Source organism: Coloeus monedula (assembly GCF_965178545.1).
Source record: "Coloeus monedula genome assembly, chromosome: 4".
Lineage (NCBI taxonomy): Eukaryota > Metazoa > Chordata > Aves > Passeriformes > Corvidae > Coloeus > Coloeus monedula.
This window is the reverse complement of record NC_138784.1, coordinates 56,805,874-56,832,536: the sequence shown is the minus strand read 5'-3', so window position 1 is coordinate 56,832,536 and position 26,663 is coordinate 56,805,874. Positions and strand designations below refer to the sequence as shown.

Here is a 26,663-nt window from a genome sequence, read left to right as displayed (position 1 = left end):
ACTCACACCGAAGGTAGGATATCTTGGCGGCAATGGGATGCACGGCGCTGGACAGTCCCCTCAAGCAGTTCCCAGCGTCAGCTGCTGGCATGGCTACCTGGGTGCCCCTGGACCAGGCCTGCCCCTCATGCACTCCAGCAGTCCTCCAGTAAATTAATTTTCCAGTATCAGAATACTCGCATGGTGTAATGTCGAGAGACACCTCTCTTGCTCTCCTAGACCCTCTCCTCTTTCCTGGTCCATATTTCAGTGCTTTGGTGTTAATATCACCCAGAAAACCGGTCAGCCTTGCCTCAGATGTCCCTGCTGCCTCAGAGAGTGATGTCTGTCCGTGCTGCCACCCCTCCCTGCAGACGTGGACCAGAGGTTCCAGTAGGGACCTGCTGCCCTGCAGGACACATGGCCAGGCCAGGAGGCACCTTCCCTTCTGAGAGACTCTGGAGATGCTCATAGCATTGAAACACCTGACACAGACTCCAGAGGAATGGAGCCTGGAGGAGGATGCTCCAGTGGAAATGGTGAATGTGAAGAAAGCGTTTTCCCAGTGGGGTGTACTCAGTTCTATGGGAAAGAAGGGAGTTGGAGGGGACAAGGGGCAAGAATGGGGGGATCTCAGCGAGGAGTGGTGATGCTCAGCAGGTGGGCAGGGACGCGGGCAGCCAGCAGGCAGGCCAGCACAATGCCGATGAGCTGCAGCAGTGCCAGCCCCAGGGCAGCGGTGGCAACATAAAACATGTTGCTGCCGACGAAGGCGGACACCCTGCCGAAGCAGCCGTCGCGGTGCAGCCTGCGCGCGTCGGGCGGGCTGCGCTGGCAGCCGCGGCGAGCCCGGCAGCAGCTGAGAGGCACCGAGCCATTCTGCTCCAGCCCCCAGGGCGAGGCGAGCCAGTCGCGGTAGCTCTCTACACCGCAGCAGGACAAGGCGCGCTGCAGCGCGTCCAGGGCGTCCGCCACCCCGTCGTCCTCCCCGTACGCCAGCAGCGCCTGGCGCAGCCCCTCCTGGAAGCCCTGCGCCAGGGTCTGGCGGTACAGGAGCGCCGAGAGCCCGGCCGCCAGCCCGGCCGCCAGCACGGCCGCCAGGAAGGCGCTGTAGGCGCGCAGGAGTCCCCGGTGCTCCGTGGCGGCGCCGAAGCATCCCAGGAAGCCCCAGATGATGACAGCGACGCCGGTGGCCAAGAGGATGGCGGGGGCGCTGGGGTAGTCGCTGGCCGACAGCGCCAAGTAACTGCCCAGAGACACCTTGGCCCAGAGGCCGATGATGAGCATGGTCAACCCCGCTGCCCAGAAGACGAAGCTGAAGGCCATGAGGGACAGCTTGAGCAGGGTCATGGTGCCCTCGGGAGGGCGGTGGCGGTCACGGTGAGGGACTCCCGCGGCCGTCGGTGCTGCCGGGCGGTGCGGAGCACGGGCCCCTCGGCGGTGTTCGAGGTGCGGGGGTCGGTGCGGGCCCGGTGCAGCCTCCCCACGGCAGCCGGTGTGAGTCGCGCCGCTCCTCCGCCCCGTGCGCTTTTTGAGGGCGCGGCCCGGGGCGGGCCGGCGGCGCTGGGCTGCGCTGCGGGGCTCGGCGCGGGCGGGACGAGCCGGCCCCAGCGAGCGGCCGCCGGGCGCGGTCCCCTGGCTCCGCTCTCGCCTCCCCGGGCGAAGTGAACGGGTGCGACTGGCAGCTCCCTCTGCCCGCGGCACTGCGGACTCTCAGCCGAAAACATTCTGTAAGAGGAAAACTCGAGTTTAACTTTTAATGGCATGTGCTGCAGCCCAGCTTTACCCTGGGCAAGGGACTAAACTTTTATAAGTACTAGGAGTAATACTTAAACAACACACAGATAACCTACAGGGTGCATAACGAGAGCTTTTGGTTTTATTTCTTTTACTGAATTAAGCTGTGCTATTAGGAACCTTTGTAGAAATGAGCATAAATCTGTACCTGAATATTAACTACCTACACATTTAGTCGGTCGCTCAGTTTAGATTTTCCCAGCTGGAAACTATTTTCAGTGTGGCCTGACCCTGTTAAATATTCATTTGATTTAGCCCGTGATAACACTGAACCACTGAAGAGACATTAAACCACAGCGAGGTACTGTTATATAACAAGTGGCCCAGGAAGGCCCGGGAAGAGATTCCATCATCAATGTAATTTCATTGCAAAAGAGCAAAAGATAAGGTACTCCTGCAAGTCAGATTAAAAAAAAAAAAAAAAAAAGTAGGAAACTGTAAATGAGACAGTTTCTCAGTCAGAGGTAGAATTAGCATCTCCAGGGGTTTCGTTTTTATGCACAACAGTCACACCAAAGAGGTCAGAGTACCCTGTGGTTCACATCTTTATCAAACTGTTTTGGTACTGAATACTGAGGTTTCATTGTGTTTCAGTGGTAACATTTTCTTGATTTCTTTCTGTTACAGATTTAGGGAGGGAAAAGAGGTGCTATATGTGTCATATTTTAATACACAGGTTTAATGTACAACCAGAAACTCATAGTTGTCAAATCATTAAAATAGCATAATCATAACTGAAACATCACTTGTTCTTTATTAGAGGCCTTGACAATTTCATTAGCAGGAGGATTTTTTTTTTTCAGATTTTGCAGATTCTCTTCTTTTACCAGTTTATAAGTTTAAGCTCTTTATCATTTTATTGAGAGATCAAGTGTGAGCTAGTTTGATCTGATTCTCAGGTCTTCTCTGAAGATTTCCAGATCTTTATGCCAAGATGTTTTAGCAATGATGATGTCCATGCTCTAGAAGAACTCCTCAGTACACTGCATTATATTACTTATTTTAGCATTATACTACTCATTTTAGCACTAAATCATATGACCAATATCCACAGTGAAGAACAAAAGCTTCCAGCAAAGAAAAGCTAGAGATCTGCAGGTGTGGAATTTCATAATCAAAGGCTAAAAGATAATGATTTTCACAATTTTATACCTAAATGTGACCTCTGACAGTCACATTCCTGAAGCTATGTTCCAAAGCGCTGAGTCTCTGCTGGCCAGACCTGGCCAGGCGTCTGTGAGCCATGCAGGGAAAAGTCCTTGCTGTCCTTAGAATGGGTTTATCACTGCTGTGTTCCAATCTTCCAACCATCTGCTTTCTCTTAGGATTTTGCGCCATTTCATAGCAGTGTGTTTCCCTTTTGAATCCATGAACTGCTAACTAGCCACATCTCAAAACTATCAGCTGCTGTTTTGCCTTCCTTGTCTCTCACGTCTCTGTGTACTTGCTCACAATGGAGCCATTTTTTCTGAAGTTTCTCAGAACTATCAGAACTAGGTCTTGGATCACAAACAGCTGAAACCCACAGAAGGGCTAGACTAGCTACGTTAGGCAGTGCTAAGGAGGGGCTACAGACCCTTTTCACAGGTCAAACGTGTGAATGCTCTTTCTGGACACTGTCTCAGGTTCAACAGGCTTCAACACCAATAAAGAACACCAGTCAGTGTGGTCAGTCACAGGATTTTCTGTTACCCTTGCCCTTCCTTGCGGTGAAAGCAGGCAGGCAAAATAGCTTTAGAACAGGCTTGTACAGGCACCTTGGGAAGCATTATGCCAGGTAGTAGCAGCCAAAATATAGGGCATATGGGCAGATCTGTTGTCATCCAGGTTGCTCTAAAATGTGCCAGAAATAAAAAATGATGCTAAAGGTACAGAAATCCAGATCTCCAAAAATGCATTTTATGATCTGTCAGTGCAGTTGTGACGCATTTGACACAAAATAACTGTGGGTTTCACAAAACAACTATTGGTTTCATTGGCAGTTATGTGTTGAACTTCCTCCAGAAATCATGTTAGGCATTCAGTGTTGAAAAGTGCCAGATGATAATAACATCTGTGCTTTTTTTAACCAGGGTGAAATGAGTATACAGGGCCAAATTCTGCCCATTCTCATAACCCATGCTCCTGGAATAGTTTGGGTAAGTAGATGAGGTAGGATTGGACTCCTTGAGCATATGTGAAGCCATAAATGATGAAACAGCTTCAGTGTCTGAAAAACAAACTTACTGGAATAGCTTGATTTTTCAGACATTGGCCAAATCCTAAATTATGTTTACATCTTACTAAGAAAACTATTAAGGAATCTCATGAAATTATACAAGTGAATAAATATTCATGATATTACATGTGATATGTGGACTGACAATTTGATGAAAGAGAAGTGATATTCTATTCCATGTTGTTTTGGAAAGCAAAGTGTTGTGGAAATACCATAAGAAGGGAGGATTCAGATGTGCTTACCCCACTAAGTGAGAGCAGCAATTCCAATTATCAGAGTGGTTACAAACATGGGCAGAAAATACAGTGAGACTGACCCTGGAAAATGCAAACTAGTATATCTTAGAGAAAACTGGTGCTTAGTGACAGCAAGAACCTGCCTGCCACACCATGCATCTGAAGGACATATGGGAGATGGGAGATACCTAATTAGGCAGCACTTTGCAACACTAGCTGGCAAGGAAAAGCAGTCTGCTTGAAGCATGAATTTTCCTCTTTCCCCGCTGTTTTGGCTTGGTAATACCTTAAGTGTTACATCTCCTCCCTCACAGATGCATGATGATTTTAATTTAAAGTGATCATCGTGACTTTCTGGGATTTTTTTTTGACGGAGTTTACACTTGAAATTCTGAAGTGACTATTTCCCATCACTCTGTAACAGAGGGGAGAACGATGCAGGGCTTCTTCATGGCTTTTCAAGGAAACTGAGCCTTTTTGTGATCCTTAGTTCACGGCTATCCAAGGTATCCCTGGCTAGAAGAACAAGTGGCAGCACTGGCACAGAGAGCCAGATCAGGTAGTTAGGAGCCCTACCACAAAAATATGGGTAGCGAGAGTTGCTTAAAAAAGTACTGGTTTTGTATTTTCCTTAGACACCTGAATGAGATTTTGACACCATGATTTACAGAGAGGTACTATAGCTGCTAAAGCACCTGTGTTTGTTTACCTTGGGAAAAACTAGAAGTCTTATGATGCCACCATAGTGCCCTGCTGGTGTTATACTCGTGTACCTTTGATGCTGTAACTATTTATTATTGATAGTTTATTGTCTGGTGATATGCTTAAGAGCTCCTCCCATGGAAAAGATGCCTACTGGGTGGGATCCTTGTAAGTACAAAAAAAAAAGTTTCCTGTGGTAAAGTCTGATATTGCAATGCTTTGTCATGTTGAGTGATTTCTTACACCAAAATTCAAGTCCATTGAGTTCAATAGAACTGTTATCAGGAAAATAAGTTTTCCAGTGTAAGAAAAGTTATCAAATTCCAATTGAAATTATTTTTATGTAAAACTGAAAGTTATCTTTATTTTAAATTTAATCAGATGAAACAGAAATCATAGTTTTACAGACTCCCAGGGCTGTGCAGCATGGATGTGGTGCAAGTCCAGGTTGAATGGGAAAAGATATACTTGGAGAAAGAGAATTTCCCCTTAATCTTTCCATCCATTCTGGGAAGGGAATATGTCAACATTTCATAACAGAACTCACTTCCAGTTGCAGCTCCCTTCAGGGAAAATTTATAGATTATGAAACACCACGTATTACTGGCCCTGTCACAAACCCTTAGTCCAAGAGGAAATATTGCATAAACTGCTTCTGCTCTATCAGCAAGACTGAGGGATGCAGCCTGGGCAGAGCAGGGAGGCATCTGGGTGGGATTCCTGCCGGCTTGCATAGCTGAACAGATGTCTCTACCTGCAGCAACTATGATCCTAAGGAAGAACTCAACCTGCTCATCCTTGGAATGTACTTCACCAACAGTACTAGCACGAGTGCTATTTTTTTTTCACACCAAGTTTATTTTAGGAACTCAGGTACATAATCTCTGCTATATATCACTTACTTTGCTATTAATAGCAATGATCAGAGCTACTTTGAATTAATGATTTACTTCTGAAGTGTTTTTTAACCTTAAAATAAAACACAAAATTTAATTTTAGCTGTACCTTCCCATAACTAGAGGAAAATATGATCCATGCCTTGAGCAAGTCTCTCAAGGAAAATTCAATGTACTTTCCAATTACCCCACAGAAAATTATTATACGCTGGACTTCAGATATGTTTGAACACTAGTATATCCAAATAGCACACAGGCTAGATTGGTGGCAATGCGTCAAAATACCATGTCAAATTAATCTTAAAAAAGTAGATTTTTAAACTTTTCATTTCAGGGAGCAATGGGAGAACAAGATAAGATTATACATTGCCAAATTTTACACTTGATCTTAAAAGATTTCAACATATTTCTACTAATTCTCTGTTTCCACTTGTTGTATTAGGAGCTGGGGGTATTAAATATTTCACATATGGGATCCATGTAATGTGCATATTGACAGCAGTTCAGTGTACTTGGCAAGTCGTCATTCATATAACATTTACCTACACCTATCAATACAGATTTCCATATATGAGATTTCCAAGATCTGCACTAACAAAAATGTCTTCCACTTTTAACTTACTTGGAATAATTTTGTATCACCTTTCTGGGTTTGAAAGCTAAAGACCTTACTTCTTTGAAGCCCTGTAGATACTAAAAAGATAGCAGAGAAATTTTCTAGCTTTCTACAGCTGCCTGTGAAAGTCTCCTTTCTCACACAGACTAGCTGGGAAACAGTTTGAGATTTTGTAAACTATTTCACAGGTGCAGGATGTTGTGGAGATCGTTTTTGGTACATATATTTTGGAAATGGGTGATATACCATTCAGCCAATCACTCTGGTAGGTGGTTGATCAATGGACCAATCATATCATTCCTCTATTGCGAACCAAGTTATATAAACGAGTTTGTAATTAATTAAATAATCCCATTTTATCCTGGACTTGAATTCTGTGTCATTCTTCTCACCATCCTCAGTTCAACAAAGCCCCTTTTCTTTTCCTTTCTTATCTTAAACAAATGCCATGATACTAATTTTGGAGTATCCAATCCAAAACAGAGTGAATCAAGGTAAATTAGGGAGTTGTGTTGCATAGAACAACTCTTTCTCTGCTTAGTTTTATCACAACAGTGGACGCTTCCAGTTCACAAATTTCAGTAAGGGAAAAGACTGTTCCTCTCTGGGTGCATACAACAGACCCCAATATACCATGTACTTTTATTTTGTTATGTAATCAATGGACAGTAGACTTTTCAGTAATATTGTAAGTGTAGCTTTATAGAATGAACATCTGTCATTGTTGATTACATAAAAAAGATAATGCACACAACCTGATATATAGAGGTGATCAATATGTTGCCTGTAATGTGTTTTTATCAGAAAATACCTACCAGTAGTCCCTTGCTTCCTACTGGTGCTTGGCACAAGGTAAGTGGGGAAAAGGAATATTTGCTTACAAGCAAGGTTCATGCTTTCTGTGCCCCTGGGTGAGGAATTGGGAAATCTCATGGATAATTCCACAGCTGAAGCATTTAGCAGAAAATGGAGGTCCAATGCAAAGGTAGGTATTCTACATGCACCAGCTGATTCCTACCTGCACGTGTATCTTCTTTATCTCTGCTCTGCTTCTGTGTTTTGGCAGATCTTGCCATCACAGGAGAGGACAAGGTGACTACACACACTGTGTGTAGGCTGGTTAAAGAGCACCATAGGGCACTGTTGTCCTTGGGTCGCTCAGACCCGTGTCCTTGCTGAGGTGAATGGTTAGGGCTTTTCTGTAATGCAACAACAGTAGAACACCAGAGGTTTTTCCAAGCCTTGGGGTCTGGATCCATGGACTTTTACAGCTTCCTTGAATTGTTCACATGAAGTGTGCTGTCCTCAAGCAAGCATTGCTCTTGCCTGCTGTAAAGGTCAGGAAAAGCTTATTCAAAGGAAACAGTCTGCATGCAAACAACACACCACACTGGCATCATTGCTTTAATCAGGATAATAATCTGTCAGCTGGCCTGTCCTTTCTGATACTCAGATATGAAGAATCTTGTTTAGGTCTCTTACGATGATAAAATCTTAAGCATTCTTACTACATTTTCTATGAAAAATGCCACTTGCACTATTCATTCTATAGCTTGCCTGTAGGCAATAAAGCATTAATCAGCATGTAGAGAACATGAGAATTACAAGTTTTCTTGGAGTTTCTTAGAGGAAGGATAGGAAAGAGTGCTGAAAACTTTTTTTTTTTTTTTTTTTTTTTTTTTTTTTTTTTTTTTTGGTGAGACATTTTTCATGTACTTTTACTGGTCTTCATGGGATCATGAGGGAAAAGTCCTGCTTAACTAACTTAATTTCCCTTTATGACAAGACCACCCATCTGGTTGACCAAGGGAAGCCAGTAGATGAAGGATTCTTTTTATTTTGACAAAGCTTTTGATACAGTCTCTCTTAGTATCCTTCTGGACAAAATGCCCAGCACACACAGCTGGATGAGTCCATAATACATTGGGTGAGGAATTGACTGATGGGTCAGGCTCAAAGGGTTAGAGGGAATGTGGTGACATCAGGCTGGCAGTCCATCACTAGTGGGGTGCCCCAAGGATCAATTTTAGCACAGTTGTCTTTAAAGGTTTTATAAATTATTTGGATGCAGGAATAGAATCCAAATTAAGTAAGTATGACAATGCTAAACTAGGAAAAGCTTTGGACTCCCTAGAGGATAGAGAGGTCTTAGAGAGAAGTGGAGATAGACTAGAGCTTGGCAATAATCATCCACGTGAAATTTAACAAGAGCAATGTGGGATTCTCCACGTGGAATGGGGTAATCATGGTTATATGTAACACTGAGGGGCAAGAGGCTGGAGAGCACAAAGACATCTACGGATTTGGGTCGATGGCAAGTTGAATATGAATCAGCAGTGCCCTGGGGTGCATCAGGCACAGCATCACCAGCTGGTCAAGGGCGGGGATTGTCCCCCTCTGCTCTGCACTGGGGTGGCCTCATGTTGAGTGCTGTGAGCAGTTTTGGATGTCTCAATATAAGAACTACATCAAACAGTGGAGGCTGAGCAAGATGTTGAAAGGTCTTGAGGCTGTGACTTAGGAGAAGCAGCTGAGGTCACTCGGCTTGTTCAGCTTGGAGAAAAGAAGGCTGAGGTGTGACCTCATCACAGTTGGCACCTTCGGGCGTGGGGGATGGTGCTGATCTCCTCTCCCTAAGGACCAGTGACAGGACACAGGGAAGTGGAAGGAAGCTGCATCAGGGGTAGTTCAGATTGGGCAGTGGGAAAAGGCTCTTCACTGGGAGGGTGGTCAGTCACTGGAATAGGCTTCCCAGGGAAATGGTCATGGCACCAAGCCTGTCAGAGTTTGAGAAGCATCTGAGTGATGCTCTCAGTCATATAGTTTACTTTTAGGCAGTCCTGAGGAGAGCAGGAAGTTAGACTTGATGATCCTTAGGAGTCTGTTCCAACTCAAGATACTCAATGATTCCATGACTCATAACTACCTAAGCTGACACTTTCCAGGGCTGCTATTTATGAGTCAGAAATAGAACTTTTTTTTAAAGTCCAGCAACAACAGTTCCTCAAAAAGTGTTTTGAAAACGATTAAGGTAAAAACTACTATTTTTCTCTTTTTAAAATAGCATTTTAACTACTTCTTTATAGCACTTCCAGATTTTGAGCTACGAAGTTGAAAGCTGGAAAGGAACTAGAAAGCTGGGGAGGGAGGGGTGTTCTGGTTCTGTAATTTTTCAGGAATAAGAAAATTACAATATCCTACGCTGGAGAAAAAGAGTTATTATTTTGCATAAGTAATTAATTAAAAATTTGCAGTGATTCTTAATTATACACAAGTCTTCCTTTATTCTTGAGGAGGAACAAGGACTGTTGTAGTCAACTCAAGGGTGCCTAATTCCTCCCTAAAATAAAAAATACAGTAAACCATCCTTACAGAATTCTACAGATTCAAAAAATGCCTCTTTATCTTTGAGTTAAAGGAGGATTTCTGCTATGCAATAATAACTTAATTTTTCCTAAGCAAGTACAAACAGCAGAATGTACCCCTAGGCATGTAAGACCTGATTCTTCACTGCATGGAAAGGTTACTCATTAAAAGCAAGCCCAAATTTAAGTACAGCAGTATTGGGCTGATGCAAAGACAGAGTAAACACAGGAAAGAAGACCTGTAAACTTTGATGGGAGCTTTATCTTTCCTCCCATCATCCTTCAAAATATCTAGATGCTATTGCTATCTGCAAAATCTCTAATTCACCCCTTTCCCCTGTTTTCCATCAGCTTTGTAGACAACTAACTCATTAAAAGAGAAAGACAATCAAGGAACACATGCCCTTTATCTTTTTGCTCAATTAATAAAAGTATTTAGGAAAAAATACAAATTTACCCAGCAGATCACAGCTCTCTAACACAATTCTGATCATTATTACCACCCCCAAGATGTTTGCTTGTGAAAAATTTCACTTTCAATATGGAATCTCCACATGTGTGAAAATAAGTTCCCAACTGAATTTGGATTGTCACATTTACAATTGTTGTGAATGTTTTGTATCATAAATGGTTTTACTTTGTATAGGCGGCTCTGAGATACGTCACTAGGACATATTCGTGTCAAAAAATATAGCACTGATATTGAGCATTTGTGGGCTTGCAAAGACCTCTATTTTGGTGTGTCTCATCTATTTCTGTCACAGTTAAGTAGTAATATTTCACAGTCTTCTGCTGATAGCAAGATTAACTACATAAGAAAAGGAGCCCGAAGTCAATATATTTATTGGAACATTTGGAAGACATGGCTGTTAACTCTGGTGTGCCATCTGTGAGCACTACTTTTCTTTTTTTTTTTTTGGCATGGTGTCCAGTTCACAGATATAATACAATTTTATACTGTTATAGTTTTGTTTTCTTTTCCCAAGAAAAGTAGCCAATTTAGGCAGTAACCTGTCTGGGGACTATTCAGGTTTTCAGATGGAGAAATTTTGTTGCAGGGCACAGGCAGCCCTTAAGCAAATGGTTTGGGAAGTTATTGCTGTGAGTTCCTATATTCTCACTAGAGATGGAAGGACAGATTACAAGAGTGCTTCTAGGCCACTGTCATGCCAGGTAGAATGATTTGCATAAACCCTTACAAGTTCATTAGGGGCACTAAACTCTGATTAAAAGGTGGTAACTCTTTAAACCGCTCTACCAGGACCACAAGCCCCAGGGCAGGTGACTGAAAGCTGTTCATTGTGACCATGTGGTAATTTTAATCTTTTTTTTTTTTTTCCTAAGAGTCCTTTTCAAACTTGTCTGCGTTTAACCGGTAAGTTCTCCACCTTTTCAGACATCTTGAGGATGTCTCCTTCCTTCTCTTCACTCTTATCCTGAGGTGTATACCCCAGGATTTTCTGCAGAAAATTTGAACACATTTAACTCCTTGGAAATTGCACCTCCTCATTTCAAGGTCCCTTAGAGGACACAGGCATGGGAACCTGACATTTCAACTCAAATCCACGGGAGTTAATTGAATATTCTGATATGCGGTAGGTATAACTTTGGATTTTAGGTTCTGATTCTGCGTTGTACAACTACTCCCTACTACTGAAATATACACAAACACAATGTAACATTAAGGTGCCCTAATGATTTTATTAGCAACTTAATTATTCTTTCAGGGGAAAGGCATTATGAAGGGACTTTTCATGTGTTAAGCACTTTTCCATCTAATCTATGAAGGCAAAAGCAGCTGGGATCTGTGAATCAGAATTTCTAGATATTAGTAAGAAAGGGATTGTAATCATGTGACAGGCTTGATTTTTAAAAAATTTAATTACATAATTGAAGGAATACGATATAACAGTATTGAGGCTTTCCAGCTTTAGCCCACTCACAGCAAGCTCCTAGAGCCAGGTCCTGTGGGCACTGAAGTGAGACAGAACTTTACCAGGGACTTCAGCTGTGCAAGCTGTGTCCTTAAATGAATGCATGTACACATAAGGAGTCATACAGCTCATGCAAATAGGGGAGCTGGTGAGCGGGCAAGTTGATTACAGCACTTTCACTGATTCCACATATGGATGTAGTATGTGGAAAAATGTTTGCACCACCTGCTCAAATTAACTTACTGTTCTTTGCTTTGAATCACTGGAGAGGAGGAAGCACCCAGCTCTTTCAATCCCCAGTTCAATCTGCTGTAGGAAAAGCTGTTAGTGCTTATGTATGCCCCAAGGATTGTGAGAAGGGAGGAATTTAACAGAAAAAAATCCCATTGCCAAACCAGGGTTTTCAGTACAACTTTAAATGAAGTATCTGGACCCCTCATTCTCTTTCTTATGTCCACATCTCACATTGACATCAGCAGTGATTTCCAGTGCTTCATTAACTGGTCTTTATCTTCAACTCATTTGTTTACTTATTTGCAGGGATTACAACCAAAGCCTCCCATAATGCCATACAGCTTTCAAATCTGAGGCAGACAAGTGTGCATTATGGATTGGAAACTGGCATTAGCCCAGATTTTCTGTTCTGTAGCTCTAATCCAGTCTGTTATTAGTTGAAGACAGCACCGTGTGATTTAATTGTCCATGTGTAGGAACAAGACCACATATAATAACTCTGTTGTCTCTCCTTGTCTTCCAAAGCTTAGGGGGGTTAGGCTTTGTTGTGGCACTTGTGGTTTCCCCTGGTGAACAGAAAGATTAATTTGTGCAATCCTAGACTTCCTCACAGAGGTACATCTCTGTTTTGCCTTCTTTTCCAGCCTTTCCTGTAGAGAAGCACAAGCTCTGATTTGCCTCCTGGTCGAGGAAAGCCCAGAGCAGATGTCTCACATCCACCTTGCTGTCACAGCAATGCCATGTTGCTCACTCTGCATGCCTCCCACACGAACGATCTCACAAACAGCCCTGTGCCAATACAGCTTCTGCTACCCAAGATGTGTTACCCATAAGTACTAGGAATGTGTCTACAATGCACTCTGCTATGCAGGTCTGCCACAAATTGAATGTAAAGGGGGATGATGCAGAGGAAGAACAAAGGAGCTGTAGCCTTTCCACCCTCTCTGCCATCAGCACCATCCTCTTCCACAGGCACACTGTGGGCTGCACAGCTGCCTGTGCCCATGCCATTGTCTCCAGCACAGCAGCTAGGCTGGACCTGGGCTACTAAATCCTTGCTCACAGTCATCAGCTTCCCACCGAGTTTCCCTTTACAGCAATCACTCATGATGAACTGTCCCCACACATCATGCAAATTTTAAGAGTAAATTGTAAAGTCCAGAGGCAGTTGAACTAGTCCAGTGTGTGGTTCGGTTCTGATTTACCAAATCAGCTTTGTTGGAGCCAGTTCCAGCCACATACAGCAACTCCGTTGTAGAAGCAGTGTAGAAGGAACAGCTCCGAGACCTTCCCAGCCTCAGGAGCAGATACACCAGTGCACGGAGGACTCTGGATCTGCATGGCACTCTTGACACGGCAGGCTGCCATCTCTGTGGTGCCCGAGTGACAGAACAGTCGTATCCATCCTGGGCGCAGCAGACTGGCTCTCTAACTTCCCGCTTAGCGCGTTTAGATGATGCTGGTTCAAAGCAACGTGAATACACTCCACACTCCCGACCCGAGGGAGTGAAGCACGCTGGAGGAGGCCCTCGGGTGCTTCTCTCAGCGATAACAAACAGCGAGTGAGACCGAAATGGCAGAAACCTGCGTCTCCTCCAGGGAGGACGGTGAAAGAAATTCAGCGAAGCTGCTAGTCATTCTGCCTTTCTCCATCTGCCTCGCAGTCTGACACGGATGATGTCTCCCAAAATCGCGCCAGAAAAGAAGACTGAGGGCGGGCTGTGGGGGCTGCGGGGTGGCCCCGGCGCCGCGCGGGAACCGCAGCAGCCCCGAGGGGCGCTGGCGGAGCGCGGCCGGCAGGGGGCGCCCCAGCCCCGCGGCAGCGCCGCTCCCGGCGCGCTCCCGGCGCGCTCCCGGCGCGCTCCCGGCGCGCTCCCGGCGCGCTCCCGGCGCGCTCCCGGCGCTCTGCTCCCCGCGGCTGCCCCGTCTCGCCTCTGAGACGCTCCCGTCTGTATCCCGGCGAGCCATGCTCACACCACCCCCGCCTCGCTCCAGGGCTGGAAACGCCAGAGGTGGTGGGGAAGGATTCTGCGGAACTGGGGAGCGCTCAGCAGTGACGTGTCCAGGTGCGTCTTCCAGGCAGTGTGCAGTACCGACCCCAGCCAAGTGTCCATGAGGCCGGGACTCATGGAGGAAATGTTAAGGCTCACTAATTTAGAGAAGGCAAGAGGAGACGTGACAGTGTTTAAACAGGTAAAGGCTGCTACAAAGAGAAAGCTGTCCTCCAGTCCCACAGAGCAGGAGCTACTGGGCTTGGATACAAGCAAACACCAGTTTAGGTCAGATGCTTGAATAACATTTCTAATGCTCAAGGTTTTTTGGTTTGGGCGGTAGTGGTGATTTTGTTCTTTATTACAGGTTCTTAAGAACTTGTTGTGACACGGACAGACATACGGCCATCCAGGAAACAGCCTGGTGCCTTCCCTGAAATCTGTTCAGGCACTGATTGAAATGTTTCACTGGGTCTCTATTTGCTACAAACCAGAGATCACTGGAGACAACCAGTTCTTCTGGCTCATGTCACCATTACTTCTATCAGTTCTTAAGAAACCTAATGTAAAAATAACTTGTTCAAAAAGAGAAAGAGAGCAGAATGGATGGAAGATGAAGGCAGGAGGGAAGGAGGAAAAGAAGGAAAGAGAGGAAGGGAAGGCAGGCAGAAGCGCACTTAGCTTCCCCTCCTTGTTCTTAGCCCTGGAAATCCCAAAAATTCCTGGAAATTTCTATGCCTAAGAACAGTGGCATGTGCATGAGAAGCCTTTCTGACTCATTACACAACAAACTTACTTCAGATACACTGTATATACAGATATTTCAGTTAAAAAAAAGTGCATTTTTAGTAGAGTTGAAACACTGAAGAAATTCAGGAATCATCTACCATGCCCTGTCTTCACTACTGGTATTTGCCATTGATCTCAAAACAATCTCACATCAATAGCGATATTTAAAGAAGATATTCAAAGTATTAAATGTTAAGAACTGGATTTACATGTCACACTAGGCCTCAGAAGACACCAGTGACCCATCTTGCAATTGCTAATTAACGGAGTGTTCAATTACCACAACTCTCTCATTCATTACTCACACCGGAGCAGAACACAATCTACAGTCATGCAGGCCCCTGCAGAGACACTACAGTTGGCAGAGGGATCCTTTGCACAGTCCTGGCACAAGGGCACCTCTCAGACCTCCTGCTGGCAGACGTCTTGCTTCTGATAAATTTCCTCCCATTTCAGCCCTCCCTCTACACTCTCAGAAGTGTTGTGCACCACATACTAAGCTGAAACAGCAGAGGCAGAATCTCCAGCCACACTGTTTCTTGTCAGTAGAGACTTGCATCTTACTTTAGTCCTTGTAAAGGCATGTTCAACCACCACAGCTCTTGCTGAGCCACCAAAGGAAACACTGCCTGAAGTAAGTATACACGCAACTACCAAGACTGTTGACATAATCAGGGTGCAGCTTCATGAGCTAAAATAAAATCAGGCCAGCAAGGTCGCAGTATTCCCAAAAGCAGAGTGCTTGTCAATCAGATCAGATCAGGTGAGGTCTTTCCTGCAGGCTAAGGCAGTGCTCCCATGCTCTGACCAAAAAATCATTGAACCTTTGCAGCTGAAGCAGTGGGAAGCTTGGGAACAGATCTACAGTCTGTCAAGGGGCTCACAGAATTTGCACAAAACACCCCTGGTGGTGAAGTAGGAGGAGCTGCAGTCAAAAACATACTGAACTGTCACTCAGCTTCAGTATCAGCTTGAACCAAACACATGACACTACAAGTAACTGGGGCTTGAGTATAAGCCTGGCACACACTGATAGTTGAGCAAATCTGAGGATAAAAACTGTGATCAGCTCTGTAAGGGACACTACTGCAACTTGAAATTCAGGCTGCTGAGCATAAGGACTCTCACATGCTGCTTATCCAACATTCACAGGCTTATACCTGCTCCAGGACACCCTGTAGTGGATCTGGTGCCATGGAAAGCTTATGGCTGGGCAAGGCCTGGAAGAGGTGGGATTAGAAGCAGACTCAGAAGCAAGCAGCTGTGGTCAGGGGGAGCAGCTGCATCTAGGAATGACACTACTCAAAGGGCAGATGCCAATAAAGCCATCAGGCACACTCCCCAAAAACAGCAACCAACTTGTTCTGATCTAGTACAGTGTCTCATCTTTCTTGGTGGCCTTCACTCACCAGTTGTGGGAGAACAAAATGAAAGTATTTAAATCAGTGTACAGCACTAGATTAAAATGCCCAAAGTGAATTTTTCTTCCTTTTCTGTTAGACATTGGATGTTTTTTCCTTAGAACTGAAGGTCTGCATAGCTTATACCTTACTTGATTAGGTGTGTTTTGATCATTCACACATTAAATGCCTGCTCTGTGCTTTTACAGCAAGATGAAACAGGAAGTAAAACTCCCAACTGTCTCAACATGTCTGGACTTGATTTCCACATACTTGCAACTAATCCTAAACTAACCCAGGATGTGAAAGTAAAGTAAAAAAAGATCAGAAAACACACCTTCACATCTGTTCAAATGAAACTGTATTTAGACAACAAATGTGTGCACAGACTAAATGGGTGTTTAAGCCATATGGTCACTGAACTGTGACTTATCAGAAGCAGGAAAAGGATAGAGACAATTCCAAGACACAACCGGTTGCTACAATCAACTCTTGACACATCTTTTTGAAAACAAATGTTTTCTTGACCAGTAATATGTGTCAGCCTATTAATTTGGAGTATCACCAAATACCCCTTGTACTTTAACAGGTGGTGTAACACAGATTTTTCACGTTTTGTGGGTGACACTTAACTCTGTTCCAGCAGAAGAGGCCCACTGCAAGAAAGAAAGCGAAGGGCCAGAACAGCAGTGGCAAGCAGGGCTGTACATCGAGGAAGTAATGGGTAACTTCAGAGATGACGTCGTTTGGAGCGTGATATCCCTGCGATTTCAGTCTTCATTAGACCCACGGCGTGTTTGCACATGGACACCCCAAGCAGTCCCACCCCTAAGGGTTCTCTCTTACTCTTTACACCCGTACACATTCCCAAACGGCTTCCAAGGACGGCCACGCGTGTGCCAGCACGCCGCCAGCAGCCACAGCAGGCACGGACACCTGGGGAGCGCTGCTGGCTCCGCGCCCAGGGCTTGAAGGTCGGTGATAAGCCGGACCTCCTGAACCGAGCCGGGCTCGGGTGCGAGCGCTCGCCGCGGCCGCAGAGCTGCTTCACCGGTACAGGGAGAAGCAGCCTCAAAGACGTGGCTCAATTCCCTGCCAGAAGGGCCCCTGCCCCCCAGGGAAGCTGAAGGCACTTGGAAACCGCTGACGGCCCCTCCGCACGCTCCGTTCCGGGGCTCCCGCAGAAATCCCGATGGCCCCCGGCGACCCTTCCACCGACACAGGTCCGGGCGGCCGCTGTGACCCGGCGCGGACACAGGGCCGCGCGGCCCCGGGCCGGAGCGAAGCGCCCGCCGGCGGGGGAGCCGCGCGGAGACAGGAGGAGGAGGAGGAGGAGGAGGAGGAGGAGGAGGAGGAGGAGGAGGAGGAGGAGGAGGAGGAGGAGGAGGAGGAGGAGGAGGAGGAGGAGGGCCCGGCGGAGTCCGTGGGCTGGGAGCTGTAGTCCGCTGCCGCCCGCTGCCCCGCAACCAGGAGCGCGGGAGGACTACAGCGCCCAGTGTGCCCCGCGGCGGCCCCGCCCCGCGCTGAGTCGTGCAGCACGTTGTCCGGCTAACGCGCCCCGCGCCCGCTCCGCCCGTAGTGGCCCGGCTAGCGGCGGCTCCGCCGCTCTGATCGCCCAGCACGGCAGGTCAGTGGGGACGGGGGGACGGCCGGGCTGCCGCGTCCCGCCGGGCGGGGGGGCGGCGGGGCCGTGCTGGGGCCGGCCCCGGTCGCGGTGGGCGCGTGCAAGGGGGAGCGGATGGAGGATGTCGCGGTTCTCCCCGTGCCCCTCGGGAGGGGAGGGGGCTGCGAGCGGCGCTGCCGTGTCCCCTCACTGCTCGCCCTTGGCACGCGCCCGGCCCTACCCCTCCAGCTGCCGGCTCGGAGGTGCCGCTGGGCAGCGCCCGCTTGGGCAGGGATGTGGCCAGGGCGCGGCGGCCCCGCTCGCTCCCGCTGCTGGAAGCGCTCCCCGGGCCTGGCGAGCGAGTTGCAGCTGGGGCTGGTCTGGCGCTGCCCCGCCGGTGACCCCACAGGCGGCGGGGCCGAGGGGCTTCTCCGGGAGGGGGGGGCCTCCCGGCGGCCGAGCGAGCGAGCTCCGCCTCGCAGCGGGCGGGCTGAGGCGTTCGGCCCCGCTCGCGGGGCAAGAGGAGGCCGGAGGCCGCTTCCCGCGAGGAGGCCCGCGCTGCCCTGCCCTGCCGGCCGGGGAACTGCCGCTGGGCAGGAAACCTGTGGGGAACGCGACTCCTGGGGCCGTTTGTAAGGTCCTGGGCCCGCCTGTCCTCAGCTCCTTCGTTACGGCTGTTCCCTGGTCTGCGGCTTCACGGACGTGGCACAGCGCTCCTGGTCCAGGTGTTTCGTGATAAGAGCGTGGGATTTGTTTGGTTCTCGCGGGGAGCTGCGCAAAAGCCGAAACTCACAGCTCTTCTTCTTTTTTTCTTTTTTAGGGTGGTTTTTGTTGTTGTTGTTGTTGTGTGGTGGGTTTTTTTGGTTTTTTGGTTGTTTTTTTTTTTTTTTTGGTCTCTTAGCAGTTTTAGAAAAGCAGTCTTAGGAAATGCAGTGGCTTTTTCTGCTTTTTCTGAATTCTCCTCTGAAAATAGTTCAGATTAACCCGGGTCTTGAGCATAACTCATGTCACAGGTTTTCTCTTGGGCTTTTCTCTGGGCTTTTCTCTTGAGGAAAATACATGTACTGATGCAGGTGTCTATACAACAGAGGTGTTTATTTTTGCTAGCTTTCAGGAAGAGAGTATTTTTCTTTGGTAAAACTTTGCGGAAAGTTGCAGCTGATGGGTTGTAAAAGTGAGGGAACGGGATGGTCTTTTACAAGTTAGATGCTATTTTGCAAATGTGGTGGTCACAATAGTGTGTCTGGAACGACTTCACTTCTCCATTTTGTAGAGGCATGTATTTGTGCAACTACTGTTCACCTCATTAATGGAAGTACTCCTTCTTGGAAAGCTAACAGAGTAAAGCAAAAAAAAAAAATTAAAAACCCAAACCAAACAGATTCCAGGGGTTTCTCTACTGTATTTTAGTAGACCTTGCACAGCAGGGGGAAAACACATGTCCATTTAATTATCCTAAGCTAAATGAGTTTATTAATTGAAAAATCTGGGTTGTGGCTGTGACACTGGTTTGTGCCCTGCTGTTGGTGGCAGTCAGTAGACTTGCAAGATTCAGTAACTTGAATTGACTATTGTATTGTAAATTTTAGTTGTAAGTTGCTTATTGTAAATTTCAGTCCTCACAGTGTCTGTCACTCTGGCATCTTAACTGTAGACTTGAATATTGTGTAGTTTGGTGCTAGAAGAGTTAGATTGATTTTTCAGTGTATTCTTTCTTCCATATGGTAAATATAATGAAATGCTGCTGCTGCCACCACAACTGCGAATGAACCACGTGGTATTGGCTCCTATTTGTGGGAGAGTCATATGAGTGCTTTTTTAAAATAATACTTTTTAGAAAGCATCTTCTTTTTCCTTATTTGCTATTCAGGAAAAGTGAAGAAAGATATTTGGGGCAGTCTTTGAAAATGTAGAAATGAGAGCAGGCCAGAGATAAATGTGCTCCAGATTTAATGGGAGTGGTCTGTAACTGTGTCTGTCTGAAGTGATATCACAGCATGTGCTTTGCCAGCCAGTGCCAGTGGGAAAGAAGGATTCTGCAGCTCTCCTTGTCCTGTCAGGGGAAGTTCACTCTGGTTAGGAGCACTGGTTGTCTCTCATACATTATTTAGTACAAAATCTGACCAATGTATTCTCTTGGTGATGTTATTAGATTAGAAACATATTTGCAAATACCTATGTGAATTGAATGTGAGGTCAGACCTTCAATTATTGAATGTTTTTTTTTAAAGGGCCATTCAAATTTCAGGTGCTATGAACATGTTAGTTAAGGCTGCAGTTTTGTATTTGAACTTGGAACTTTAGCAGTGAGTATTTTTCTCCCTTCCTAAAACAGGACTCAGGGGAACATAACTTTAATATTAACCGCAGTTTATAGATTTGTCAGAAAATGTGCATGCACTCAGTGACAAGTTCTCTTCCTTTACACTTCTTTTTCTAATAAGAAAAAAAAAAGTGGAGGAGTTGTTCTACTGCCTCCTTCCTTCCCCTGCCTGTAGTTGACTTGGTTTGCAGTTTTGATTGAAGTCACTGAGGGATGCAGGGACTTAGCATGTCCACATGCAAGAATTTAAGTGTCCTGATGACACTGCATATCAAGCTACAGGAAAGACTACACTGGAGCTCTGAGAGTATCTTCCGGTGGGTAAGCCCTTCGGGCTGTCTGCAAAATAACCCTGTCTCTAGGGTCAGTGCAATGTCATGCTTCTGTGTTGAGAGGTCTGTCTATCTCAGGAAGGGTGTACCTGCTTTTGAGAGAGAGCAAGAGCCTGCACCACAGCCGAACACCACCATGACTGCTGCTGAAATTGAAGAAAGTCTCCAATCACCTGTGTACTGCACCTGGAGATCCTGATCTTGCCTTGCTAGGATGCATATCTTGTGTGTTGCACAACTGGGAGCCGTCCTTCAGAAGGACAGCAAGACAGCCAGTTACAGCATAGCCTGTAAAGAAGGCCTGTGTGTGAGGAACCAGGATCAGGAGTTGCTGAGGAGTTTTCTCATTTCTTGGAAGGGCAGCAGATAGTCATGGAAATAGAGATTTTTTTTTTTTTTTTTCCTTTATATATACTGAATTTGTCAGGTACAGAGTCCTTTCCAGGTTAAATGAGTAGTACAACAGCTGGATGGACTTGGAAACGGGACAGCTTACCTGGTGAGTGTGTCGATAGTATTGAGCTGTTAGTGTTATTGTGGGGCTTCTGTGACTGCAGGCTGGAATTTGCTGTCCTGGAGCTTTGTCTCTGAGGTCTGTCGTGAAACCTGACCCTTTTCCCTCAGTTCCCTGCCACAGTAGAGCTCTGTGTCTTTACTTGTTGCCAGAAGATGAACCGATGTCATATAATTTTTTCAGCTTTGTGTTTCACCTAATGATTTTGAAAGAGTAAATCAGCTTGTTCCCAGGTGTTGTTTGGAGACTAGGATGAAAGGGACAGGCAGAAGAACTCTACTGATAAGTAATGTGCTTGACAGTTGGGCAAAATTATTTTGTCCTCCAAAATCCCTCCAAACCATCATAAGGGTTGTGTTTAAAAGTGTTCATAGCAAAAGTTGATGTGTCTGCCGGTACTTTTGCAATGCCGCTTCTGCATATCTCAAACAGCCATTGACAGCCGTTGACACCGCAGAACTTCTTCACCCATCTCCTTTGCTTGCTGCTTGTAGGTAATGAACAGAGCAAAAAACCTGCTTCTTGTAGAACTCCATAGAAACTACACGTGCAGCAGCTTTGCTGTTTTCCTTTTGTTTTGCTTGGGAGTGTTCTAGAGAGTTTTCCAAAATCAGAAGTATCACTTGGTTCATAGCTTTACATGGCCTGGAGGGAGGAGGTGTACTGATATCTTACCCCAATCTGTTGGTTACAGGAAAGTCTAATGAAATTATTTTGGTTCTAGATCTTCACTGAATTCACATAAGTCACATTGGAATACAGTAGGAAAGTGGCTTGGATAGATGTGTAGGTTCTAAAAAACTGTCAGTTTCTGAGTGCTTGTCCAGACATGAGCCACATCACTGTGGTCTTTCTGCCCCATGTTTCTAAGTTTAGCTATGTCTCTGCAACCTCTTAAAAGAATAAGGATGTGGGCTAGTGTTTATTCTCAAATCTGCAATGCATTACCATCCTGATTCACCTCATACTTACTCATTTCATCAAGTAGACCTAGTCAGTGTAATAGCAATAACTTGTAAAACCACAAAGAATATGAGAATGCTTTCTTGTCTTTCACCGATAAGCATGTTTTCAGTGTCCCAGGCCACATATTCTTGTGTTTCAACAACTCCTTTCAAGCAAAATGAATGCAGTTGTCTTTGACTTTTATATTTTAGCTTCCAAGGCATGCACATGGATGTTGACTCCAGTGTGCAGGTACCTGAATTTAGGCTGCATATGTCTGCACAGTTAATTTTGCAGGAACACCTCATTGATACTCAGAGGGTAAAAAAATGTATTTTGAAATTTGTGAACTTCTGAGTCATGAGAAACCAGAGCCATGCTCTACAACCATCTGTGATTACAGAACCAGTTGCTCAGTTAAGTTTCAAAGGCGTGGGTTTGTGTCAAAGAGATAACATGCAATATGTGGAGTAGGTCATGTTGGTGATAATTCTGAAATACATACCGATTTCTGAATTTGTGGCTGTTACGTTAATTGGCAGACAGGTTTCAGCTGATGCATCCTTCTGAGTATGAGCAGTCTATCAACAGAGAATACACCATTTGGAGCTGATGATTGTTTGTAAACATTTGTAAGATTTCTGTGTGAAAGTAGGGAAAAAGTCTCATCAGTCTTAAATACTCTGTTCACATTCCAGAGTATGGTGCTGAGACCTAAGTGGGTATCTTATTTTGGATTTGCCTTCTTAATAGGTTAAATGTTAAGCGTGGAAGGCGCTTTGTTAGGTCAGCGAGTAAAAAGTGCAACAGTCTGTCAGTGGGAGAAAAGTTGGGTCTGTATCTTCTGAAGTACTGATATGCCTCTTCTGTTCACATAAAATAAGTGATCCTGTTAAAAGGGTAGCAGCATTCAAATGAGATGTGCTTCTGCAGTGCATAATATGACTGTAAAGTGTACAGGCTATACCAGCTAAATCAAATATCCATTGCTAGTGAAACTGCAGGTTTAGAGGGTGAAAGGAACACAGCGCACATATTGCACGTAGATGCACGTAAATTTTTATTGCTGCATCTCATACCAAGCTGATGGAAGCTGTGTTCTGGTCAAGGATACTGGTGTTAGAGAGCTCACACATGAGTTTCTGACTTTTGTGTGTGCCTGTGGCTTATGTCCGGTTCAGGTCAGTTTTGGCTCAGTTGTAACATGACCTGTGTGAGTTGTGCTGTGTTTTCACTGGAGGACTGCCACTTTATTGTTCAACAGCCTGCTCTCAAGTTCAGTCCTTAGCCCTACCTCTTGTCTTTCCCACAGCCACTTTAGAGGAACAAGGATGAGTGGTGTTGCTGTGTTACTATGGGGAAGTTCTGTCCTGTGGGGTGTGTGGGGATCCTAGAAGGACCAATGATTAAAAACAAAGGAAAATTCAGATTGCAAAATTGAAATGCTTTGAAAGTTCCAGGAGCCTTCTAAGTACTTGTTTAGCTACCAGAGATCAGATTTATAGATTATTTAAGCATTCATATACCTCAGTTTCTTATTTGTAGAACAGGGAAGTACATACAATCATATCTCGGAGGCTATGGGATTAATACTTTGAGTACCAAAGTGTCTGTACCTTGTGCAGTGTTAGTGAATATTGTAACTATCAAAAGCATTAATAGATGTTTTTACATTTGTTTGTTGAGGGGATCAAACACAGAAATTTTTTGCCTGTTCCTTTCAATGAAAGGTGGAACCAGTTGTAGTTTGGTGACTCCTTTCCTAGTTTCTTTACACACATCTATTCTGATGTGTGTGCAGTGCATAGAAAATAAAGAGCAATTATAAGACTACAGGCAACTTTTACTTCCCTCTTGCAGTGTCAACATGTTGAGGAAAGAAAGTGCTGCTTCTGAATTTCTGTATAGCTCAGAAGGAGGAAAACATTCAATAAAAATCTTGTTGGAAAGTAGCTGACTAGGTTGTTTTATAGGTAGGACCATGAGAGGTTTTTAGAGAGCTTTTTTATTGATTCAGTTGAATCACTCTCTGAAGAAAGCAAATTTAAACAAGACAGCAAAGGAACAAGTTCAGCCCTACTGTAGGAGGATACCATAGTGAATTGTCTGTCCACCCCTGTGTGGTGTTTGAATTTTCTCACTGAAATACCTCATTGAAATTAAACGGGAAAGGGCATTTTGTTATTTAACTTGCCTTGCTAGGAGCCCTGATTTGTGAGAGAGTGTACCTCTTGTGTTCTTGAGACTGCAAGGGTAGGAGAGTTTCAGATGCCTAAAAATGAACTAGAACTGAAACACTTTGGTCAACTGGGACTATCAAGTACGAAAAATGAGTTCATGAGAAGATTTCACACAAAGAGGAAGCACTGCTGAAGCTGGTTTAATTTAGGAAAGCTCGATGGCTGATGTGAAATAGCATGGCAGGGAGGTCTTTCTAACTCTGCTTTGCCAGCCTCTGTGCAGGATAAGCATTGCTAGAAGATGTTGAACTTTCCTGTGTGTTCCTTTCTGAACGTGCAGTTTTGGGGGAAAGAGAATAATGCCAAAGTGCATGGGAAAAATACAGCCCCTCTTTGGCAGTGCTTTTCTCAGTAGCAGTGGCTGTCCTCTGTGTACTGTCAGAATAAGACGACCTTGAGAGGAAATAGGTGCCTATCGGTAGGGATGAGTAATGGCTAAATGCTACATTTACAGTTTATTCAGTGGTCTCAAAAATTTGTTTGGTTGCCTAGGTGTCTTAAGAGTTGAAAAAAGGGCTTTATTTGTTCACACATGGATATATAAGCAACAATTTTTAATGGCCCAGTGAATGGCAGGACCCCTCGGACTAACAAAGATGCAATAGGCACAAGAATCCCACTTGCCTGGGAAAAAGGTGTTTGAAGTGGAGATTCAATCATCAAGCAGCCCTTTCAAGAAAATTTCAGAGGCAAAGCCTCATCTTGCTGGATTATAAGGAGCAAGACCAGACTTCTCTTTCTTTTAGCTCCAGGAATTTTCTTGGTAGTACTCACAGCAGGAGAATGAATTCCTTAATGAACGATTAAGACAGTCTCCTCACAGATAAGAGAACAGAAATGCTTCCTAATATCTGATCTTTATGAGTGCCTACAAGCTGCATCTCCCAGTTCATCTGAAAGAAGTGCACTGTCATGTCTGAGGTTTTCAGTATGCGATATATCTCGCAAGGGGCTCTTACAGGCCTTTGAAGTAGCTGGAGGAGGGGAATTTGATTGGCTTCACATGTTCATGCCAAATCTCATGGTAAGTAGAACTTGGGGTTATGAGATATTGTGGTATACATATTATGGAACACTGTAAATAATTCTCTGAACAGGTTTTTTTGCCTGTGGCTCTTCAACTTGGGATTGAGTTTCCTTCTGTTCCCTGACCGCCTCTTTTTCACATGCACCTCCTGTAATCTTCAGTGATCTTTTTTTCCTGGAGGAGCAGTGCTGTGCGTTGCACCTGTAAATGACTGTGAGACTCTTCTCTGCTTACCATAAGTGTTTAAAATTTGCCTGTGGGTGAACAAGCACAGACAAATAAGATGCCTTGTTACCTTGTGTCATTTCATTAGGAAAGTAAACTTAAAAAAAAAAAAGAAAAGGAAAAAAAGAGAAAAAAAGTCCAAAACACAGGTTGAAAAATAAAACTACAAGTAATTTGGAAATGCATGGATGTAAATTGTTCAGATGGTTGCCAGGATTTGATCTGAATCGGCCCCCTTTCTTGCTATTGGACATGGGGGAAGGAAGTGCATACAGATTTGTGTGCTTCAGCTGATTATCTGTATAACAGCAAGGTACATTCAGTCTTCTCTCAGAGGCTTCAAGATTGTATTTCAAATATCATAGCACACAAATATCTTCTGTGAATGAAGAAACGTATAAGGGTAGTGCCTTTCACGTGGATGAGCTAGGTCAGCCTGGGGTCCAAGGTATTTGACTAATTCCCAAAATATATGGACTTTTGCCAGTCCTGCTGAGGAGAATGCTGCTAGCTGAGTAGCCAGCCTTGCCTGTAATCTGGTGAATCCAGAAACAGGTCTTCTGCATGGAAAATTTCACCTCCAGTGTAACTTGAGCAGATCTAAGCACCTGAAAACAAGATCATAGAATTCCTGGGTTGGAAGGGATCTTAAAGATCAGCTGGTTCCAACCTTCCTGCAGTGGACAGGAACACCTGTCATTAGACCAGTTTGCTCCAAGTTCCATCCAGCCTGGCCTTGAACTCTTGCAGGGATAGGGCATCCACAGCTGCTTTGGGCAACCTGTTCCAGTGCCTCACTATGCTCAGAAGTAAAGAATTTTTTCCTGATATCAAATCTAAATCTACTCTCTTTCAATTTGAAGCCATTCCCCCTTGTTCTGTTACTACAGCTCTTGTAAAATGTCCCTTTCTGTGTTTGTTGTTGGCTCCCTTCAGGTACTGGAAGGCTGCAATTAGGTCACCCCAAAGCTTTCTCTTTTCCAGGCTGAACAACCCCAATTCTCTCAGCCTTTCCTTGCAGGAGAGGTGCTCTAGCCATCTAACCATCGTGGTGGCCTCCTCTGGATTTGCTCCAACAGGTTGATGTCTGTCCTGTATTGGGGACCCCAGAGCTGGATGCAGCACTGCAGATGGGGTTTCACCAGAGCAGAGCAGAGGGACAGAATCCCCTCCCTCACCCTGCTGGCCACGCTGCTTTGGATACAGCCCAGGATACATTTGGCTTTCTGTGCTGCAAGTGCACATTGCTGGGTCATGTCCGGCCTCTCATCCACCAGCACCCCCAAGTCCTTCTTGG

The 26,663-nt window shown here is 45.3% G+C and overlaps 2 protein-coding genes across 6 annotated transcripts in view; one reads left to right on the top strand and one right to left on the bottom strand.

The window, feature by feature from the left end:
• Positions 1-612: 612 nt before the first annotated feature.
• LOC309572110 (tetraspanin-7-like) lies at positions 613-1,329 on the bottom strand (the record flags this gene model as incomplete). The annotated part of the gene is made up of 1 exon (XM_082280125.1): positions 613-1,329. The coding sequence occupies one exon, from the start codon at positions 1,327-1,329 to the stop codon at positions 613-615; it is 717 nt and encodes a 238-aa protein (XP_082136251.1).
• Positions 1,330-17,722: 16,393 nt separating this feature from the next.
• Positions 17,723-26,663, top strand: part of TRABD (TraB domain containing) — a 34,592-nt gene continuing 25,651 nt past the window's right edge. For 4 of the 5 annotated variants that reach the window (XR_014226341.1, XM_082280079.1, XM_082280080.1 and 1 more), the window contains exon 1: positions 20,873-20,914. The gene's annotated coding sequence lies outside the window, so the exon portion shown is untranslated. Of the gene's footprint in view, positions 17,785-20,872; positions 20,915-26,663 lie in introns of those variants that run through there. The other variant, XM_082280078.1, reaches the window with a different exon arrangement.